At 40.3% G+C, this 22,317-nt stretch overlaps 1 protein-coding gene across 18 annotated transcripts in view; it reads left to right on the forward strand.

The window, feature by feature from the left end:
* The window catches only part of SOX5 (SRY-box transcription factor 5), an 895,980-nt gene that overhangs the window by 758,783 nt on the left and 114,880 nt on the right, over positions 1-22,317 (forward strand). For 13 of the 18 annotated variants that reach the window (XM_089769671.1, XM_089769670.1, XM_075898182.2 and 10 more), the window contains one exon: positions 10,770-10,893. In XM_089769671.1, the coding sequence (XP_089625797.1) occupies positions 10,770-10,893 (124 nt within the window). The remainder of the gene's footprint in view (positions 1-10,769; positions 10,894-22,317) is intronic. The other 5 variants (XM_075898147.2, XM_075898209.2, XM_075898138.2 and 2 more) reach the window with 1 other exon arrangement.

Below are 22,317 nucleotides of genomic sequence, written 5' to 3' on the forward strand. Positions count from 1 at the left end.
TTGTTCCAAAACAGCCTGTAATGACACCCCAATCTGGTACAATTCCTCAGATTTGTCACCTAAAAAGAATGGCTCAGGTTTAGGAATCTCCCTGACATCCTAAGCTATGCAAGCAAAAACTATTTGTTTAGTTTCTCCTTAATGACCGTATTGTCCTTAAGTGCACCTTTAGCATCTAAGTCATGCCGTGGCTCCACTGATTGTTTAGCAGGCTCCTTTGCTTCTGATCTACTGAAAAAAATCACTATAACTTTTTGTGTCTTTGGGTCAAAAATATTAAAATAATTGAAGCTGGTGTGATTATATTGCATTATTTTGACAATTAAAATATGCAGAATTTCATCCATTTCTGATAAATTAAAAAAAAGAACTTAATTATCACAGATCCCACCCAAGCAATCTTATATGCTCTTGCTGCTGCTTTTGTCTCAGCAGTTACCTTAACAAACCCCGTTACCAGAGTTGTTGTGACATCAAGCTCTAATATTTTTGTGCAAATAGATATGATCTGGTAAAATCTAAGCATTATGTAGGCTGAAAAAGTCATTTTAAAATCAAAGAGGTCATGTTAGTTTCAGCTTTATTTAAATACGGGGCTTTCTGTGTTTGTAGATGCAGAGTGACAAAATCAATGGGAGAAAAAGAATACTTATAAAACTTGTGAGAGACTAGTATGAATGAAAGAGGAAAATTTACTCTGCTGCCAACGATTTTGTAAGGCATTTGCAATCCCTCATTCTTTTCTTTATCGTTGTAATAATTGAAACAGTATTTAATAGATCAGCCAGTCATAGAAAATATCCATATCTGCAGCTCAATAAATTATCCTAGACGATGTCCTTTTTAAAACATCAGAAGTTTTCTTTTCTCACACCTGTTTTCTTTTCACTGACAAATCAAATCGTTCATTGACTGGCTTACTGCTAGAGTGCTCAACATAAGTTCCAGGGCTTACAGAGTGCCTCCATCCTATGCCATGAGACATCATCAGTTATTAATGAAAGGTTATATATTTTCCACTTTCAGGGGCGTGGCATAACATATTAATACTTGTTGTACTGTGTTTGGGAGCAAGGTGCTGCTATCAGTGTGTACACGAAGAGAGGGATACACAGTGTTAAATAATGAATAATAGTTTTGTCATTCACAAGTTTATGGCAGCCCTATAAAAAGTGCTGACCCTTAATAGTACTTTCGGAGCAGATGTTGTAACATAAGCACAGATTTAGGGAGCCCTGGAGCATGGTACCACTTGGAAACATTGAAATATAACATGGGAAAAGCAGTGTTCTCAATTTAAGCTCAAGGAAATGAGCCATTTTGGATCAAACACTAGACATCTTGTTGCAAAGAGCCTATCTTATCCTCCCCACCTAATCTCCCATTCAGCAGATGGCTCAGCCAACAAAATGATGGATCCCTCCATGAAGGAAAGAGTAGAGCTCTGTGCCCTTTAATTAGCAAAGACTCTTTTTGGTGTATACTTTAATCCTAGTATTAGGGCTACCAGGTTATCATCTGAGGATAGCTGCTTCCTGAAATTTCCTGGAAGTTCTGTTCCTCATTGGGAATCTCACCCATTGGAATGGGTCCCAGACAATTTGCAGCAACTAATCCTGCTTGAAGTCCTTATGGGAAAGAGCTATGCCATTGATGTAAACTAGCTTCACTGGGAATATAAACCAATGTATTTTTCTTTGGTTTCGGACATTTTTTCATGGATGGGGAAGTGCCTAAGATGCGCTAGTGGCACAATTGTCTCTGTAGATAACTTTCATGTTATCTAAATGGCTTGCCATAAATCATCCCAAATGAGATAAATGTTATCCCTACTGCTGTATATTTTCTATTTACCACATCAAATGTAAGAGAAGATTTTCCATACTTTTTTTATGTTATAAACCAACATAAATAAATTCCTTCATTCTCCAGTTGTTCCTTTGGAACGAGCCAAGAAAAGTTCCTTGTATGCTACATTTTCTTTTCTTTTGCATCCTTCTAGAAAACAATGAGCTGTTTGTGTCCCTGTCTCATTCCACTTTTCTCATCCTCACCCCACCTGTTTATACTCCTCCTTATCCTTCTAAATGGGTAATATGGGTCAGTGACTCCTTTTTGGACCATGTCACTGCTTTATAGCTGGCTAGAGGAGCTGCTGTTTGGCAATGCAAAACACAACCCTCCTCCCGCTTCTCAGTTAAAGAGCTAACCATGTGCTCACTTTTACAGTGCTCAAAATCATTGCTGAGACGGACATGAGGAACAATACAAGGATCCTCCCATAGGATCATTCAGGGTTCTAGGGCTTCTGGAATTGATTCTGTTTGCTTTCTTTAAATGGTCAGTGTTTATGTAAATTTTTGAGACATTACCTATTTTGCACAGCCTTTCTGGAGGTTTATTTGCCACGTTTTCTATGTGCGAAGACACATACATTCCAGTCATTGACTGTTGAGGATAGTTCCATATTTCAGCAAGCTAATAATTTTTCCACATTATTGATTCAAAAAGTTCTCATATTCTGGAGGAGTTACAAAGGTGTGTCATTTTTGCTCCCTAAATGGCCTTATTTATTTGTCTTTGTGGTCTGGCAGTATGAGAACATATTTTCCTATGAACAGTAGCATTATTAGGAAGCAATTGTGAATAGTGAGGTTATAGCATTGAGTGCCTCTAGTGATATTTGAGGCAGGTAAATTGAAATAAGTGCTAACATATGTTTAAATAGGCCTCTAATATCACAAAGGAACAAATATTAGTTAGGACCCACATCATTCCCTGCAGAAGAATCGTGATACCTCTGGAAGAAAGCATCTCACCACAAAATCCTGTCTGAGATCCAGCACATCTTACTTATGTGGCAAAGGCAAGGGGGGCTCATTCACAGAGTTTGCAGAAATCCAGAGATCGGTGGGAGGAAGGTTGGAGGGGAGGAAATCCGTGTGTTGTCCATCCCCGCAATGCATATGTCTCCACAGCCCCTCTGTCTCTTCTCCATAGTTGGTATTCGCCATCCTATCATGAAGCCCACACCCCATGAAGATACCTCTTCAGGATCCAAAAGAGGATGAGGGTGATGCTGCAAAAGTAGCAGAGTCCTCATTTCAAAATTGAGATTCCCCTCTAAGCATGGATTTGAGGGTGGAAGGCAGTGATGTAGGATCAGGTCAGGAGAGCAACATTTCACACTTTTATTTTTCCTGTTCCACCCTGTAAACTCCCATAAGCCCATAGGACTATTCACAGTAGTAACTTGTTCACCTGTAGTAAGTGGCTTCAGAGCAGTGTGTCCTAATACAATTAAATACTTAGCTCCTGAAAACAAACATACATTTATTTCATCTTTATGAGAATGTTTAGTTTTAATATCAGGTTATAAATTCATTTACCTCTTGAACCTGCAGTGTATGATAAATGGTTCTGTACACAATCTGAAGCTAAAGGGGCAACTCAAGTCTATCCAATACTCTTGAGAAAATAATGTTGAATGATGGACTGTGGCTAAGTCACATGGAGAAAAACAGGTTAGCCACACTTCTGTATAAAAAGGACATAGTAAAATAATTTAAAGAAAGATGTTTATACATTTTAGGATTGGTATTTTTCTCAGTCACACCTTGTGACTAAAGTAATGAACTAGTGTTAATAATTTTAGGTGTCTGTAAAAGGTGAAGTCCTGTTTCATGACCCAATTCCGCTATCTTTACTCATATTGAGTAATACCTTCTCCACAGGTAATACTAATGAAATCACTGGGGCCACTTGCCAGGTAAAGTACTACTTAATGAGAAGAAGGGCTGGCCTTACCATGAGGTGAACTGAGGCAGCTGCTTCAGGTGCCAGACTGAGCGGGGTGGGGGGGCGCCACTAGGACCCAGAGTGTAGAAAATTGTGTCTGCTGCTGGTGCATATGCATTCGCTCTGCTCTAGATGCACAGAGATGGTGGAGTGCTGTGCTGGAGGATGGAGACCTTGCAAAGTTTTGGCCCAAGTGAGGGAGTATGCGGGCGTCATTTGAGCTCCCCAAAATGTTGTGGGCCGGCCCTGATGAGAAGTGGACTAGTAGAATCAATGTGAAGGATTAAATGTGAAGAATGTAGGTGCCAGAAATGTAATAAAGCATAAATCTTGGAAATAAGTAAAGGCTATGTCAATAAAGATTTAATGGACAATTGTGAGTATAAAATTAGTGTAAGTATGTAAGAATAAAAAATAAATAAAAATAATATCAGATGCTACATATATACTGTATCTAGATTTGTAGAAAAGAAGTATGGTCATATATTACTCAAGGAATATTGTGAGCTGGCTAAGAGGCAAGTGTCGTGTGGGAAAAATAGTACGTGGTCATGTAATTAAAGACTATGTCATATGCATAGCCACAAGGGGGCCAAATTAAGGTTGCATAGTCATCTATAATTCTGGTACTTCCTAATTTCCACATGCTTGCATTTTTTACCTTAATACTCTTTTAATGTAGCTTTTGTGTGCAATTATTGATATAATGACCATAAGCATGTGATAGAATAGAAAAAAAAGACATGATCCTTGCCTGGAAGAATTTGCCATCTGAATGGCACAACTGGAGTTAGTACCTATTTCTTGCTCCAGGTAACTGTGATAATCTAAATAGTTGTCTCAGTTTAAATAGGAGAGACTACAGTATCACAATTACTATGAAAAAATAAATGCTGAGTTTTTAATTGCACCGTGTGTTGATATACACATCTGTAGATGAATTTATACCTTATATATGTGTGAGATAGGAAGTGTATAGTTTTGTGGTTAAGACGTTAGACTAAACCTTGTTATCTGAATTCACTTCCCAGCTCTGCAACAGACTTCTGGTGCTAACATGGGCAAATCACTAAGGGCCAGATTTTCAAAGGTATTTAGGTGCTTAAAGAGGCAGATAGGATCCTAGTAGAATCTTGAAAATTCCAGTAGGCAAGTAAATACCTTTAAAATCTGGCCCCCCAAGTCTCTTAGTGCTTCAATTCCCCATCAGTAAAGTAGGAATAATACTTGCTTTCATCCCAGTGTTACTGTATCTTGTGTATTTAAATTATAAACTTTGTAGGGTATTTACAGTAAATTTGTGTATTTACAGTTACTAATAGAAATGGGTCCTGAATTTGGTTTGGGCAGTAGGAGCAATTTGAATAGTCCAGATAACGGATAGATGATGGTGTAGTGTCTGTCATAAGTTGAACAATCATGTGTAGCGCCCCCTCTCCACCTGGTTACCTTCTTTAATACCAATCTGCTTACAGGTTTTGATGGATAGGTCTGGGTTCTTCTGGATCCCGCCACTCACTCAACTTTATTTTTTCCGATGGATTTATTTGGCAATGCCTCCACCCCCCTCACTCCTTCCTGGCAGGGTCACCAGAGCAGCTTGAGAGGAAAATTCTAGCCCAGGGGAATCCCCACGTACTTGCCAGATAGTTGGAGACTCCCAGAAAAATAACACAAACACATACACTATAATAAACACAATTATATTAAACAGGAGACAAATATAACAGAACAGGGTAAAACACTTTTTTTAGGGTCACCAGTGCCCAGCAACTGTAAGATTAGTGTCCCGTTGGTATGCGTACTTGGTTGGGGCCCTTGATGACTTTTGACCACAAATTTCTTCTCTGCAGAGGTTTAGCAGTGATGCTGACTGGATCCAGTACAGCCCAAAGGACTCACAAATAGTAAATCCCTCCACAGGTTTAATATGCAGCAGGTTATAAAATCATCAAACAAATTCCCTGACTTACTAACTAAAAGATGGTGCACTCACACACTCCATGAATGAGTCTCAGGTTCAGAGATGACTCAGTCCCTGCAGAGGGGCTGCTCTCTTCTGGCAGAGATCCTCCTCAGGCAGGAATCAGGCTGCTTCGGTCCCAGGATTTCCCCTCACCACAAAGGGGTGCAAGGCTCAAGGTGAAGGCCACACAACTGCACTAAAATTCAAACTGTAATCTCCTACCCCAGCATTCAGACACACACACACACACAGCAGGCAGCAGCCCCGAACCAGCGGACAAAGCAGAGTTGACCATGTGGTGACTGGTCTCACCCAGGGAGCTGGAGAGCCAACTCAGCCTGGCTGGGGAAGCCTCCCAGCAAACTCCATAAACTGGGAATCAATAGTGGAGAAATAAAACCCAGCTGAGGGATCCTGCATTCAGGTCCGTAGAGGCTAGTTCTTGGGGGGGGGGGGGGGGGGAGAGAACCCTGGATGCAGGCCTGGGGTTTACTAGCTCCCACACAGTCAGCCCTCCCTGGCTTGCTCCAGACCCCTCCAACCATGGCTCCTCCTCCCCCCCCTGAACTCCCTGGGAGGGGCATCTCACTCCCTATGGGTTGCCGGGCAGACTCTGCCCCTGGTAGGGAGGGGGAGCCAAGGCAAACTCAGTGCCTCTCCCTGATCTGCCCGCAGACAGAGCCCTGGGAATCTAAGTAATCTCCTTGGGGGTTAAATGTGATAACCCTTAGGGTGTGTCTAGACTACAGAGTTTTGTCGACAAAAGTGGACTTTTGTTGACAAAACTATACCTGCGTCTACACTACCGCTGAGTTCTGTCGACGCTGGTAAACCTCATTTTACGAGGCATAACGCCTTCTGTCGACAGAGTTCTGTCGACAGAAGGTGTTATTGCATGTAGGGTTGTGTCTAGACTACAGGGTTTTGTTGACAAAGCAGCTTGCTTTGTCGACAGAACTGGCTGTAGTCTAGACACTCTTTGTCGACAGAAGCTTTGTCGACAGTATCTGTCGACAAAACTTCTGTCGACAAAACCCTGTAGTCTAGACGTACCCTTACTGTCTCTCCTACACTCTGTCCACAACCCACCTCTGCAGGGGCTACTTCTAATAATCCAAACTTTTGAGAAGCGTATGTTCTCTTTTCATCATATATATTGAACTTCTTTCCAAAATTACTGGTCCGAGGCCCATGAATGAAAATATCTGTGTTCTTGTCCAGTGACTTGCTAATATTATAGTTATTATTCCCATATTCTCTCATCTTTTCCTTACTAAGATTCCAAGTATTTCATATCTTTTGATAGACACATTGAGTTCCATTGAGGAGGAAAAGGGTACTGGGACAAAGAAAAAGAATGATTGCTAACTTTGAAAATAAACCACCTCAGTTAATATAACTTATTAACTTCCCCTTTAGGTTATTTAATTTACTTATTTCATTTTTTTCTCATTCTGTCCCCCATCTGTGATAGAAAATGCAAATACTGATACATTGCATAAAAGTATAAATGGAACAAACCTTAAAAGGAAGGGTTATATGGAGGTGAAGTGGCAGAGAAGGGGATGCAAAGTTATGCTGAGTGAGAATTAAGAAAACCTTCATTCCATGCATACATCAACTAATATTCTGTATATTCTATATATGCTAAAATAAAGGTATTTTAGGTATGTTTTAAGAGAGTGCTTAAAAATTGTATTGGGATTATTTGATGTATCATAGGTTTTTTCTTTACTGCCAGTCCAATGGTATATAGCTCAGAATGACAGAACAAATAAAACTAACATACATTAAGCAGCTCTAAATATGGCAACAAATATCTTTTTTCTGCATTTTAATGTCATGACTTCAGTATCCAGTATCTCGGGATTTTCCAGGGTAGGAAGCAAGTACCATGAGTCATATTGAAAAGCTAGGAATCTTCTTTCCAAAGGTTTTGAAATACCCATTTCTAGCTGTGTGGCATTACATGTATCAGGTTTGTTTTCATGGAGGCAATTCTAGTCAGGGTGGATTGCAGGGAAAGGTTGCTGAGGGTTTTTTTTAATTGGGTTCTTTGTAGGTGTCTTATAGTTAGTGGTTTAGAAACTGTGAGTGAATCTTGGGGCAGATAAACAAGTGGGCAGAGTGAAGATGAAGAGGTAAAAGATGCATAATTGCAGTTCATCACATGACTTTGCAACATTCCTGTATAATCGATTATATAATGCAATAGTAGTTCTGGAAACCTGAAAAGTGGTGCACCATTATAAGATAGATTGCAAAGCTACGTGATACATTGAGAAGTCACGTGATGATATTTATATTGCAGCAACATCTAAAGATCTTAGGATAGAGACTGCATGTGTAGGGCACTATAAGAAAATGTATATGAACGATCCATAGGACATTCCAGCTTTAAAATGAATGGGAATTTTGATATTGACTTTGGAAGTCTGGATATAACTTATCGTCCCTCCCCTGGGGAACATACACCTAAGAAGTCACCTATGAGTGGTCAGGAGAGAAGACACTATCAAGTGTACAGACTTGTATAAAAGTGTTATGTACATATAAATGTGTGCATTTACTTTCATTATCTTTATACATAAGGCAAGGTCTGAAACTAGCACTGAATTGGGGTCAGCTTCAGTAGAAAAGGAACCATCTGAGAAATTGTTATTAAACAATTGTAAATAACAAGGCATTGGTTTAAAAATTTTAAAGAAAACCTTAAAGAGAAAAAACTGAAAAGGGAGGGTCTGAATTATCTACAATTTTAAAAAGTTGTATCCTAGCAACAGTATTTAACAATAAACATATATTGTATAAAAGTTAAAATGCAGTAGTTAAATGAGACATAGGAAGGGTTAGTCATAATATATGCATTTTTATATTGTATCAAGTAAGCTGATTTAAAATGAAATAATATTTGCACTTATTTTTGGGAGGAAATGAAATGCAGATATTAGAGTGGTGCTACATATATTCCAGGTTGGAATGGAAATTACATTGTTTTGACTGGGTTATTTCTGTATCCATGCAAACCATCCTCACCTCTCCGCTGTTTTTAACCCCCTTTATAAAAGTACAGTTGTATCAGAGGGTTCTAAGGCCCCCTTACAGGGCGTACTTAGGAGGGAGAATTTGAAAAAGAAAATGTGACAGCCAGTTTTGAGAATGAAGGGCATTTTCCTGGTAGACATTTTTAGTGCAGTGTTTTGCTAGCATATCAGGCAGTCATTTGGAATCAAGTGCAGACTTGTGCTACGTTGTTGGGGCTTGGCAATGACAATTTTGTGTGTGTGTGTGGCGCTTTGGTTATATTAGCCCTGGAGGCAGAGTTAACACTTGCAATGGGACAAGAGTATTTGCAGTCATCAGAGAACTTTGCAGTCAGCTTCAATAACATCACTCCATTTTTACGCCTTTTTTTTTTAACTTTTTTTTTTTTTTTTTTTGGCAGCAAAGCTCTTAGTAGAACCATCTGTCTTTCTATTAGTGTTTTTGAGTCCTGTTTTGAAGCTTCTTTGCTTGGCAAAGTCACTTTCATCCTTGGAAACCATTTTAAAAAAAAAGTTCCATGGCTTCTTGCCGAAGAAGAGTACTATGCAAAAATTCCACACGGCTGTTCATTTTTGTTCTAAAAGAATACAGTTACTTTGTCTTAAAGAAATATCAAGGCAGAAATGGGACAATTCCAGACTGAATGTAAGGAGGAAGAAATAGAATTTTATATTTTCTCTCTCTCAAAATCCAAATATGCCTTTATAACTATCAACAAGGAGAGTAAAATAACAGCCAGAATGAAGTGAGTTAACACAGTGATTGGTGCTACATCTAGCATAGCTTTAGTCTTGAGTTCAGTCTCTAGCTGCAACAATTTCTAACCAATACATCTTGTGAGCTTCACCTAACAGGATATCCCAGGCTGTAAAGGTGCAATATCTGCACACACAGTCACCATCATTCTTAACACTGTATACATCACACCATGAACCAAATTTTAATTTATAACAGCCTATCTGTATCTCTTACGCCTCTGTGCCACATTTCTGTGGTCTGTCTTGATGACCTCTCTTGTAAGGTTTTCTCGGTCATCCTTACTTTTACTGACTGTTCTCCTGAAAGGCAAAGCTTTCATTTATTAGCATCTTTTTTGTTGTTGTTATTGTTAAAACCAGTCATTCTGCTGATGACTTAAGTTACTAAATGGTTTGCTCCTCTTCTACAAGATATGTGAAAACAACATTCTGACCATTTGTAGTACTCAAAAATGCTGTTAAAACATTGTAAAAGTAGTAGTGTTAGCTGTTGTGTTATGGCGAATTTCTGATGTGAATGACCGCTTTCTGTCTGCCTAAAGTCTCCTTTAGTTTCACTTGCATTATAATAGTCTTCATTTCCTGCCCTACACTTTTGTGTAGCATTGCTGTGCAAAGTGAAACAGCAGACGCTCAAGGCGTGGCTGCATTTCACGTGTGAGCAAAGTATTTTGGTTGTGTTTGTGGCCTTTTCTGAGAGCATGTCTGTGTATGCATATATGTGTGTGTGTAATGTATACATATACACGTATATCCCAACACACACGTATGTCTTTCATATTTGAAAAGTGTTTAGAATCATTTCATTTGGGATGAAAGGTGCTATGTATATGATTGTAATTTTGGAGCACTGTGATAGAGAAGATAGATAAAAACTGCAGCCATGGTTGTTAAGATATTATGGTTTGGGGGGAAATAATTGAAATGAAATATAAGTGTGCCTTTAGTGGCAGGGCATGTTGTAATTAACACAGCTGAACTGTTGATGTTATTGGAACCCCCTCACAACATAGGAGGATACTCTTAGTCCCGTGTTGTCCAACCAGTTTTGAAGCACCCACACTCAACCGTCCAATAAGCCACACGTGGCTAGTGGCTAGCATGTTGGACACCATGGCTCTAGCCTGAAGCCATAAATAAATAAATACACAAGCGTGATCTCCAGAAGATTTTCCAGGTTTGATTTCCCTCCTTCTGTTCAGCAGGTTCAAGGTCAGCTGCCTCCATTGATGATTCCAGTGTTCCCTCCAGACCAACGAACCCTAGCAGCAGCTGCTCAGCAAGGATTCCTCCTTCCTCCTGGTTTCAGCTACAAGGCAGGATGCAGTAAGTCCTGTAGATTTTCCAGCTGAAAGTGGGAAGAGGGCAGAGTTTTAAACCAGGTTGTCCCATAGTTATGCTGAACTAAGTCACTAGATCAGATATATCGCTGCTACTGCCTTGAGGTGACAGACCCACCTAGCTGAATTTAGGATTTATAGAATAGTGTGAGAATAGATTTGCCAGGAAATCTCTTACATGTTCACTGATGTAATGGCCAAGAATTTCAGAATTTGCTAGTGAATGTGGGTGTGCACCTTGAAGGGTCCTGATTTTCATAGGATATGTGCTCAGCCCTTTCTGAAAATCCCTTTACAGTGTGTCAAGTTGGGCACTGACCATCACTATTTACTTTTGAAATTCTTGACTATGTTGTACAGTGAACACGCTCATTGGCACACACAGATACTTCTCTTTCAATCTAAAGAGGAAGTTGTTTAAAATGGCCCAATAAATTTCAACACTATAGTAGGGAAGTATATTTTTTCCTCTAGCAGCCTGCTTGCTTTTTATTAACTAAGGGCCTATTCTACCCTCTTTTTACAAACAGAACTTACATTCATCTCTACGGGAGTTCTGTACAAAGATCAAGGATAGCATATGTCTCTCAATTTGATGGACTAACACAAAGCATAAGTATATTTTACAAGAGTCTAAGACTAAAAACTGTGTAACATCTTTTAAATCTTTGAAAGCTTTATTGTCACTACCGGATCCTGATTTTTTTTAACAGTTTTATTTAAGTTTTCCATAGGATCTCTTGTTCCTGTCAACAAAATAAGAATAAATATAGGTTAAAAATAAATCAGTAATCTCCCTTTCATTGAATTGATTGAGCTTCAGCATAAATTCTATAAACCTTGTTTCATGCATTTGTGCTTATCTAACTCTATTGACATCAGTTTCCTATCTTGTTATCTAAGACTTGCTTGTTTTACCATTCTCTCTCTTTAGTGTCTCTGTTTAGCTTTATTATGTCCGCATCACTGTATCCATCTGTATCATTGACTAACTCATGAATTCGTCAATTGTTTCTGGTTAGGCAGCGCTCGCCAGTGGAGCGGTTTATTAAATTTTGAATGCAAAGAGACTGTGTGGTGATACTTTTCATCCCGCCATTTGAGATGCTTTTGTTTTTCTAACTTTATAGATCCAGTATAAGGTTTCTGTGGGCAAAGTTCCCTTTCCCTTTGGTCATCACCCATCATCTTGGTGTACTATAGTCTGTTATCAGTACTGAGAAATCATTGTTCAAAGCACTTCACCTCACTCAGCAGCTGCAGTGCCAACGCATGGGCTCCTTCACTTCTTCCAGTGATTTCACGCCCACTTGTTCTCAAATGGGAGAAATAGTGATTCACATTGCAGAATATGTAACCGAAAGCCACATTGAATATGAATGCTACCATAACTGTAGGCCTGGAAAAGGTCAAGAAAACACCCCATTAGACGTATCTGGCAGATTACATTAGTTCCGTGTTAATGAAGTCTGACTTGGAGAGGGTTTTCTTCTAACTGTTAGTAAATTAACAGTAGGATAGTCACATAGTACCTCACATCCATGAAGTTCATATGACATCACATATTTTTGTAACCTTGGAAATGAAAAAAACTGAACAATGTTGCCGCTGCTCCTGGCAATAAGGCTTGAAATTAACAGCATGCCAAGGTCTAAGACTGAGCAGAAGCCAGTGGAAAAAGACAGCTCTCTGTTTGCTGATTCCCTGGCATGTTTGACTGAGTTTGAATGAGAAGCTGAAGGGAAGTGATCGGTAGTCCAAAGGATTTTTTTCTCACAATTTAATGTAAACAAGGACATATATTGGTCCAGCTATATCTGGAAAGCTTGTAGCAATGAAAAACACAGCATCCTTGAAAAATGTAATATGCTTCTATCAAGTAATAGGGTTTTTTTTTGACAGGCAATTAAAACAACTTCCCTTTTCTATCCATCTCTTCTCCATTTTTGTCAGTTGTAATGGTAAAGCATGATAAACAACAGACAAAATTTTAGGTAAAATTTTCAAAAGTGTTCAAGTGACTTAAGAATCTACATTCAATTTTCAAGTGTCCTAGGCCCTTGGCAGCATAAGTCCCACTGACTTTCACAAAGACTTAGGATCCCAGTAACCAGATTTTCAAAGTTATTTCTGGGCATCTAAAAATGCAGACAGGTGCCAAATGGGATTTTTCAAAACAGCCTAAGACGGTTATGTGCCTAACTTCCACTGATTTCCATGTTAGGCGTTACCTGCTTAGATACTTGAAAATCTCAACTAAGTACCCATCTACATTTTTAGGCACATCAAATGCCTTTGAAAAATCTAGCCCCATTTTCTAAGTAACTTTAGAAAATGGAACTTAAGTTCCTAAGTCATTGAGGTACTTTTGAAAATGTTAATCTTCAAGCTTGAGCTGAATGTGTTTCATGAAAATTTTACAAGACTGATGTATAGACTTCCCAAGTGACAATTCTATTACTTACTAGCTTTCATAACTTGCATTTAGGAATGAAAAACTGCATGAGACTCTTAGTTCTATTGACAAACAGGTAAGAACCCCATGCTAGCAAGTTTCATATAACATTTACTCACAAATGGGGAATTTATAGATGGGGGGCAAGGAGTTTTATCTAGATAAAAAGCGGGGCTACATTTTCAAAAAGGGATTAGTGATTTTGAGTGCCTTGATTATTGTTGGTTGCCAAGTTTGAGACAGCTGGAAAGTGCCCAGTTTTCAGAAGCTTCTGTGGCCTGCTCTCTGAAAGTCAGGCCTCCTTAAAGGCTCTCAAGTTGGGACATCCAATAATGAAGGCATCCCAAATCACCACTCACTTTTTGAAAGTTAAAGCCCAACATATTGCAAAAAAGACTTTAGATTACTGAGCTGGGAAGACATATCAGTATCTTATTCAGTACAACTACTTGTTTCATTCAACTTGTTTCATTGCTTTCCTTTTTTTTTCTCTTGGCCAACAGAAGTGCCTGGTTTTCTGGAGTTTATCTGTTTCTCCCATTAGCTTCAGTGAGAATTATATGGTCAAATTCATTAGCCAGCCCTTTAAAATCGTTTACCCCAGAGGACTAACTGCTTTCTGGGGAGGGAGGAGTCATTTTGGTGAGAAAAATACTATTTTCTAATTTCTACTTCCTTCTTGAAATTCACTGAAGAGCTGCTGTGACATGCTATTGTAAAAGGAGCGTATCCACTGTAGATTGGCTGTCTGATTAGTATGGTATTCTGGTGTGATGAGATATTAATACCAATATAATGATAATTCACTAATATCTAGTATTTTTATCCATGGGTCTCAAAGTACTTTGCAAAAAGTATGTGATATGATCATTCCTATTTTACAGAGGGTTAAACTGAGGCAGGAAGATTAAGTGATTTGCCCAAGGTGAGATGGCAGAACAGATTATCAAACCCATGTTTCCTGACTTCTAGTTCAAGGCACTACGTGTATCTCTTTCCTTTATCTTCCTAAAAAATGGGATGGCTTGTTTTGTTGTGTTTTTTTTAACAGATGGTTTTATTTAATAATGGATCATCTAAACAAGTTGATACTTCCTCTTCTTTCTCTACGGCATATTGTGTAGTGGTAAAGTTGGCAGAAAGAAGCATGAAGTTTTTGGACTTGAATAAAAATCTTCTAGTAGTATTGGATTTGTAATAAGAAAATTAAGCAGAATTCTTGATCCATGGCTCTGGTTGCTATCTGGCCTCCCTACCTAGCTTCTAGTGTGATTGCTTAAAATGTTTGATATTATTATTTATAACCAAAGTAGTTGTTTCTTAGTAGAAAAAGAAGTTGCTGATGTGCCATGGTGAGAATACACTGTTCATGAATTTCTCCATGAATAGCAGTAAAAATAATGGCTATTCATTAGTCATCTCTTTGCTAAACATTTCAAGTTTATTATAAAAAATTGAAATCCTAAAATATTGTGTGCATGATATCTGCTTTTGATGGATAATGAAACACCATCTATATGTAGGATGAGAAATAAAAACAATTGCTGTCAACAACAATTACTAATGAACCCCAGGAGGGAGGGGGACTAAAGCCTGAGCCAACCCTAGCCCCTTGTCCCAGGGAGAAGCCAAAGCCGAGGGCTTCAGCCCTATGTTTGAGGCTAGTAATCTAAACCCTGGTGGTGCGTGGGCTTCAGCTTTGCATCCAACAAATCGAATGCTTGCCATGGCGACCCCATCAAAAGAGTGTTGCAACCCACTGCCCTTGTGGACTGAGCCAGGCCACCAACAAGTAGGGGGAAAAGAGGGCCAGTTTTCCTAGGGCCTAGCAATTCAAAAGAGCTACTGCAGGAATGGTGGTGGCAGTTGGTGCACTGGGCCCTTAAATTGCTGCTAGAGTGCTTCATGGTGCACTTTGGGCAGTGCTAAGGCCTGGGGTGGGAGGGACCATGGCGCACTCTGGGTGGCACTAAGGTCTGGTGGGGAGGGGCCCTTATGTGTGCCAGGCAATGCTGAAGGCTGGGTGCCCTCAGTTCCACCCCTTCTGGGAGTGCAAAGCAGCCCCCCCCCCAACCTCACCCAGGGGCTCAGCAAGTCTCCTTGGACTGAGCACAGGGATAAGAGCCAAACTTCTCCTCCTCTAATGTAGTGGAAAAACTCTTGATCACTGCCACACAAGTGTGCTGTGTGATTTTAAGCAACTCATTTAAACTTTCTGACTTTCCCTACACTGTACCCTTTAACCTTAAAATATCCTACTATTACTATCACTAGGTCAGATTCACTGGTGATACAGTGAATCATCCAGCATTCTGCTAATCGGAAAACTTCGTTAATCGGCAGTGCCCGCAGCCACCGTGTCTTCAGGCACGCATACCTGATTCCCCTCTGTCCTGCTGGCCATTGCAGGGCTTCTGACAGGTGACACTGCTGGCTGATGTCATCAGCAGGTGCCTCCTTCCCCATCAGCCTACCTCGAGCTGTTGGGAGCTGGATCTGCAGATTGCGGGTCGGAACAGAGCAATAAATTTTGTTATGTGGCACATTCAATCAACTGGCAACCTCCATTCTCCATGAGTGCTGGATAACAGAGCTTTCACTGTACCAAGTATAGGAGCGCCCGTGTGGTTGAAGTACTTATGGTTCCAGCATTTCAGCTGCTGTGGGGGAAATCCTAACCCCGTTGAAGTCAAGGGACTTTTAATATTGACTTTGTTAGACCCAGGAGTTGCCCCCTGTTGTGTGGATCAGCATGGAGCAAAGTTACACATGATGGCAGTTAAAGTGCTGGTGGGCATTGGGATATTCATTTAGAGGATCATTTAATTGGTGCTTGTAAAGTGCTTTGAAAATATAAAACATGATGTAAGTGCAAAGTGATAAGATGTGAAATGTTGCTGTGTTCTATCTAAAAGTTGTTGCATTACACTTCAGAAGTGGCTTCTTTTCCATGGTGAACAAAATGTTCCTTCTTGTATGCATAGATTTGTATTTAGAGAGCTAACTTGTTACTCCCCTTAAGTTAACTGAGAATGAGGGTAGGGGAATCACCCTCTTCATTTTTTGTAAGTCACATGTAAAGTCCACAGAGAATCCAAAGCCTTGTGCTTGTCAGAGCAGAGGAGCTTCTGCTGGGGGAGACGCTTGCAAAAAAGGGTAAGCAGATATAACAGCATTTCCCCAACAAACCTAAGGAGCAGAAGGGTCTCAGGCAGATTGCCTTCTAGTACTCCCTTTGAGACAGCGTGGTTCTGTGATACCCTTTAGTGTGGGGTTCCCTGACAGCTATAATATATACCCCATACTTTTTAAAGAACATTGAGATCCTTCAAAATAAAAGGTGAGTTTTAGGAGAGTTTTTCCCCTTTGCTGCTTTGTTTTTGTTTTCAAAAACCTTCACCTGTGTGGTGACGGTTTTTGGAAAAGAAAAGAAAAATGTTGAAAAGCCTATGACACTAACATTTTACATGGCACTCCCGCCCCCCACCTTATTACTGAAGCAATCCAGTGTGAAAAATGCTTCTAGCTTGGTGGGTCAACAACATTCAGTGTTCTAATGTGAAGTGCATGTGACACTTTGAATTATATGTGGGGATTTTTTTTTCCAGTTTTCTTTTCAGAAATGGTTGAAGAGCTGATTTGCTACCAAATATGTTTTCCAGGTCATTCACTAATTCTTAGGAAGTCCCTAGGTGGTGTTCTACTTGCTGGTCCTCTTGTTATTTTTATAGCCACATGCCAAATTTTGGAAACAAAAACTCTTTTTCTTTTTCTTTGCCCTTTCTTCCCTCCCCCTATGGAAAATTTGTTGTAACAAATCACATTGTGTTCCCAGTCAGATGTCATCCACTTAGGTTTTTTGGAAAGCACTTTAATTACATCTTCAACCATATCAAATTTGGGGGAAAATGTGACTATACAGTAGGTATATTGTATGATTGTTACATATCAGCTCACTGCAGCTGGAAATTTCCTAAATAATATAAGCACACAAAGTTATTGATGAAATATCTAATTACGCCTTAAAATAGGCATAAATATGTGAGAAGGTGGACAAGCCAAGCCTAATAAAATTAAAATATGCTGAATTTACTGTTCCTCCATTTTCTGAGCAATATTCCCCCTCCCACCAATAAAAATGAAACTCTCAGTTAATTGGTTCCTCATACAGTACAATAAAATTAATGTTTAGGAGTTAAATACCATAAACTTCCTTGGGCATATTTGCTGATGTGTCTCTGTTTTTTAGTAAGTCACATGTTTCATTGTTTAATGGAGTATCATGTGGGCTGCACTGTTAGTCTCTCTTATATGCAGTGTCCATGTGTCTGGCTTCTAAAGAGACTGCATGCTAATTTCTGATTTAACTGTGTCAGCTGACATACAGGTCAGTGACAACCACCAAATCACAAGAAAAGAAAATTGACATGGTACGCTTTCATCCGAATAACAAAAATAGGAACCATGTGTTGTCAGGACCACATACTGTAGTTTCTTTGTAGGGCCGTTAATCATCTTTTAAAGCTACTGTTTGCGCTTTGAAAAAGAAGGATCATATGACTAAACCCTCATCTTCCCTTCACCCAAACTAAGAAAAACAATGATACAACTGTGGATTGGCACAGCAAGAATTCGGTACTTTCTGGTAAAACGTGTGCCTAGCATGCTACATGAGCATGTGTCACTGCTGTAGGGTTAGAAGTCTCAGAGAGGCAGCCGTGTCAGTCTGTAACCTAAAAAAAAAGCTTAAAAAATGAGAGGTCCTGTAGCGCCTTAGAAACTAACAAAAAATATAGTTAGTATCATGAGCTTTCATGGGCACAACCCACTTCTTCAGATGACAAATATGGAGCAAGAGGCAGAGAGGGTCAATTATAAAGCAGATAAAGAAAGGAGAGGGGGAGGAGAAGGAAAGAAAAGAAAAAACCCTCTCAATTAAAATGTCTGTGCTAGATCAGGCTAATAGAGTGGGCTGTAAGGATCTGATGCTTAACTTTTGATACCATTTGGGTGTTGAATATAACAGTCCATCCAAGAGATGCCTTTGTTCAGTCCTTGATTAAATGTGTTAAATTTGCATAGGAAGGCCAGTTCCACAGTTTCTGTCTCTGGTTGGTTCTTTCTTTATTTTGTAAGAGAATGACCACTTTTAGATCCCTTAGTGAGTGTCCGGGCAAGTTAAAATGTTCCCCAACAGGTTTCTGTGTGTTACCATTTCGAATATCTGATTTGTGCCCATTAATTTTTTCTCTTAGGGTATGTCTACACTACCCTCCTAATTCGAACTAGGAGGGTAATGTAGGCATACCGCACTTGCAAATGAAGCCCGGGATTTGAATTTCCCGGGCTTCATTTGCATAAGCCGGGCGCCGCCATTTTTAAATCCCGGCTAGTTCGAACCCCGTGCCGCGCGGCTACAAGCGGCACGGAGTAGCTAGTTCGGATTAGGCTTCTAATCCAAACTAGCTGTACTCCTCGTGGAATGAGGAGTTCGAACTAGCCGGGGTTCGAACTAGCCGGGATTTAAAAATGGCGGCGCCCGGCTTATGCAAATGAAGCCCGGGAAATTCAAATCCCGGGCTTCATTTGCAAGTGCGGTATGCCTGCATTACCCCGCTAGTTCGAACTAGGGTGGTAGTGTAGACATACCCTTAGGGACTAAGGCTATAGGGTTGGACACTGAACTAAAAGTATATTGATGAAGAACAACAAAAAAGAGTGTTTTCTAGTTTCAAGAAAAATTGCCAGATCTGTGGTATTGGGGGAGCCTCTCATAGTAACTTGAATAAATCTGAACTGGAGAGGGAAAATAGTGACTTCTGTCATTGGCTGCAATTCAATTCTGCGCCCAGAATGGGTGCCTGAAATTCGGTCCCTGTGAACAAGTCTACAGCAAGCCCACCGCAGAGTGTCCAAGCCCGTTTTGACAGACTTGGGCTAGTGGGTCTGTGCTAGCTCTCTAAAATAGCGATTTTCTCTAGACAGTACGTAAAAGTTATGGCTCAGACTGGAGTTTGGGCTTTGGGAACCCTCCACCCACCCAAGCTTCGGAACCAGAGCCCCTACCCAAGTCACAACTTCAAAGTACTGTCGACGTGGCTGTTTTAGAAAACTAGCATCAGCCCCGCTGGCCTGAGTCTGTTGACCTGGACTGAGAGATGTGCTGCCATGGGCCATGTGGACGTACCTGATAGCTAGATTTGAGCATCTCAGCAAAGGTACATGCCCTCTAAAAATTACACAACCCAACCCTGTGGTAGCAAGTGACAGAGCCTAAGTCTTCAAATTCCGGCTCATGCTCCGGCACAAAAAAGAGCAAGGTAGGCATTCCCTCTTAGGCTGGGAAGCAGGAGTGAGTCTCAGCACAAGTTCCAGCCTGAGTGGGAATGTCTGCACTGTTGTTTTTAGCACCAGATCACAAACCCTGTTAGAGAGAGACGGAGAGAGAGAGAGAGAGTGTGTGTGTATGTGGACTCGGGCTTTTTTTTAATGTTTGCTGATTTTTTTCTTTTCCCCCCCTGTTTTTATTCCTGCTTCCAGTCGTCCTCATTTTCCCACTTTTTTTGCCAATAAAGGAGGAGGGTGTGGGACAATAATAAACTTAAAAACCAAAAGGCTAAATGGTCCACTTTCCAATTAAAAAAAATTGTAGCAAAAAAATCAAAACATTGATGAAAGGCCAAATTTAATGAAAACCTATTTCATGAAAATGTTTCAAGCAGTTTCAGTTGCCTTTTGCAACTATACAGAATCCTGACAAAAGCTTATAATGTAAAGTTAATGCATAGTAGGACTTCCATACTGAATAACTAAGGCTGCGTGTCTATCATGTACGTCATGGAAGTCAGGGATTCCATGCCTTGCTGTGACCTCTATCACTTCTGCAGCGGCATGTGTGTGGCTGCCCGAAGCAGCTCCATAGCCAGTCACAGTAGCTGCTGCTGGAGTAGGCCTAAGGCCAGCCTCACCAACTGCTCCTCGGGCAGCCCCAGGCAGCTGGCCCTGGGGACCAACCAAGCAGTGGCCCGTTCAGCTGGTCCTGGATGCCTAAGCAGTGGTCCAGAGGCAACTGGAGCACAGCTGGAACATTGGCCCTGGAGGTGGCTTGAGCAGCAGCTATTCCTGTAGACTGCAGGTCTAAAGCGCTTGTAGCCTATAAGAAGACAGGACACTAGAAGAGATTACAGAATAGAAGAAAATAAAAGAATGGGGTGAGAGAGAAAGAAGAAATAAATGAAATAGGTTGTTATTTAAAAATCATGGTAGTTATTAACGCCATGTCTACAGTGCACAGAAGATCAGCACTGCCTCATTCTGTCTTCCAGAGTTTGATTTAGCGGGTCTAGTAAAGACCCATTAATTTGAACTGAGAGGGCTCCCCCATTGTCACGGATAGACCTGCTTCTCACGAGTGAAGGAAACCAATGGGAGTGTTTGCTCCCATCAACCTCCTGCCATGTGGATGGCACAAAAACGCAATTTAAGATACGTTGACTCTAGCTAAGTAATTAACATAGCTGGAGTTGCATATTTTAAGTCGACCTTCCCCTTACACCTGGCCTAAGGAATTTTCTTTTAAATTACAAAATGTGTCATAAAATCTTTTAAAAAATTAGACCTTTGATAAAATATTCAAAAGCAGTTAAGCTATTTCAGACCCTATGCCTCATTTTCAAAAGTGACATAAGCAATTAGGGACCTGAGCTTCTTTTGAAACTTAACAGGACTCATTTTCAAAAGTGACTTAGATGTACAGGGACCTATGTCTCACTGAAAGCCAGTGGAGACTTATGCTCCTGGGTCATGAAGGTGCTTTTGAAAAATTTACCCTACATGTTTTTAAAGAAAACACTGAATTCATATCCAGAGATCCTTGCGCTTTCTGCTTCCATGGTTCTCCATGCTCTCACAGTTCTCATCTTCTGCCAGCTTCTTCATATTTTGAAAATAAATTATACTCTATAAAACTGGAACCAATCTCAGCACTTTGGCCACTGATTAGTCTCCCAAGGTTGCTTCTGCAGCTGTTTGCAAATCAGATGATCTGTTTCAGTGTCTGTGCATCAGCCAGAGCAACTTCCCCACATACTTTGCTGTACCACACAAGCCACCCTAGCTCCCTCCCCCCCCCACACACACACATTCTCTCCCCAACCAAGTCCATCCTCACTTGCCTGCTCCTTGATTGATTCCTCTTTCAGATCACTCTGTAGTCCTGTATTCCCCCCCCCCCCATACATCTCTTCTCCCTCCTCACCCCCTTTTCCACAAACCCTGAAGTTATCCTCTGAAGGATGTTGCTACAATCTGCACTCCCAGACTCCCAAATCTTGAGTCCATACTGTGCCCTCCATAATCTTGTAAACACCCCTTCATCACTCACATGTCTCATACATCCCTCTCTCATGCCTATCACCGCTAGAGATGTGCTCTCTCTCTTGGTCTCGCTTATCCTACATATCTTTCCCGGAGTTACATTATTTATCTATGTAGTGTAGGTGAGAAATAAATATATTTGCAGTGAAATTAGCAGGTAATCTTTATCATTTCTACTTTTTCTCTTAAGGTGCAAATTCCAACCCTGACTCCATTCCAGAACCTTCATTCTGGTTTACGTAAAACAAAACAAACAAAGAAACTTCACAAAACAAAACTCTCTGAATTGTAGCTGATAGTTTGGAACTGAAAGGAGCCTCCCAAAATTCTGTATTTTTACTGTTGTCTAAAAGATAAAGAGGGAGACTAATTCTTTCCTGATTGTAATACAGCAGTTGGTAATGTTTTTTGATTGGCTTTGGTATAATACTATTGTTTGAAAGTGGATAGTTTGAGTAGTACAAGTTTATGAATGGATGGGAAATAGCTGTTTCGAATAGCAGGCTATCTTGTTTCACATTCCTAAAAAGTTCCCAGCACTTGGGAAAAGGCCCGTTTAGATCTAAAAATAAGACCTTT

The sequence above is a fragment of the Pelodiscus sinensis genome, chromosome 1, assembly GCF_052426305.1.
Source record: "Pelodiscus sinensis isolate ZL-2025 chromosome 1, ASM5242630v1, whole genome shotgun sequence".
NCBI lineage: Eukaryota > Metazoa > Chordata > Testudines > Trionychidae > Pelodiscus > Pelodiscus sinensis.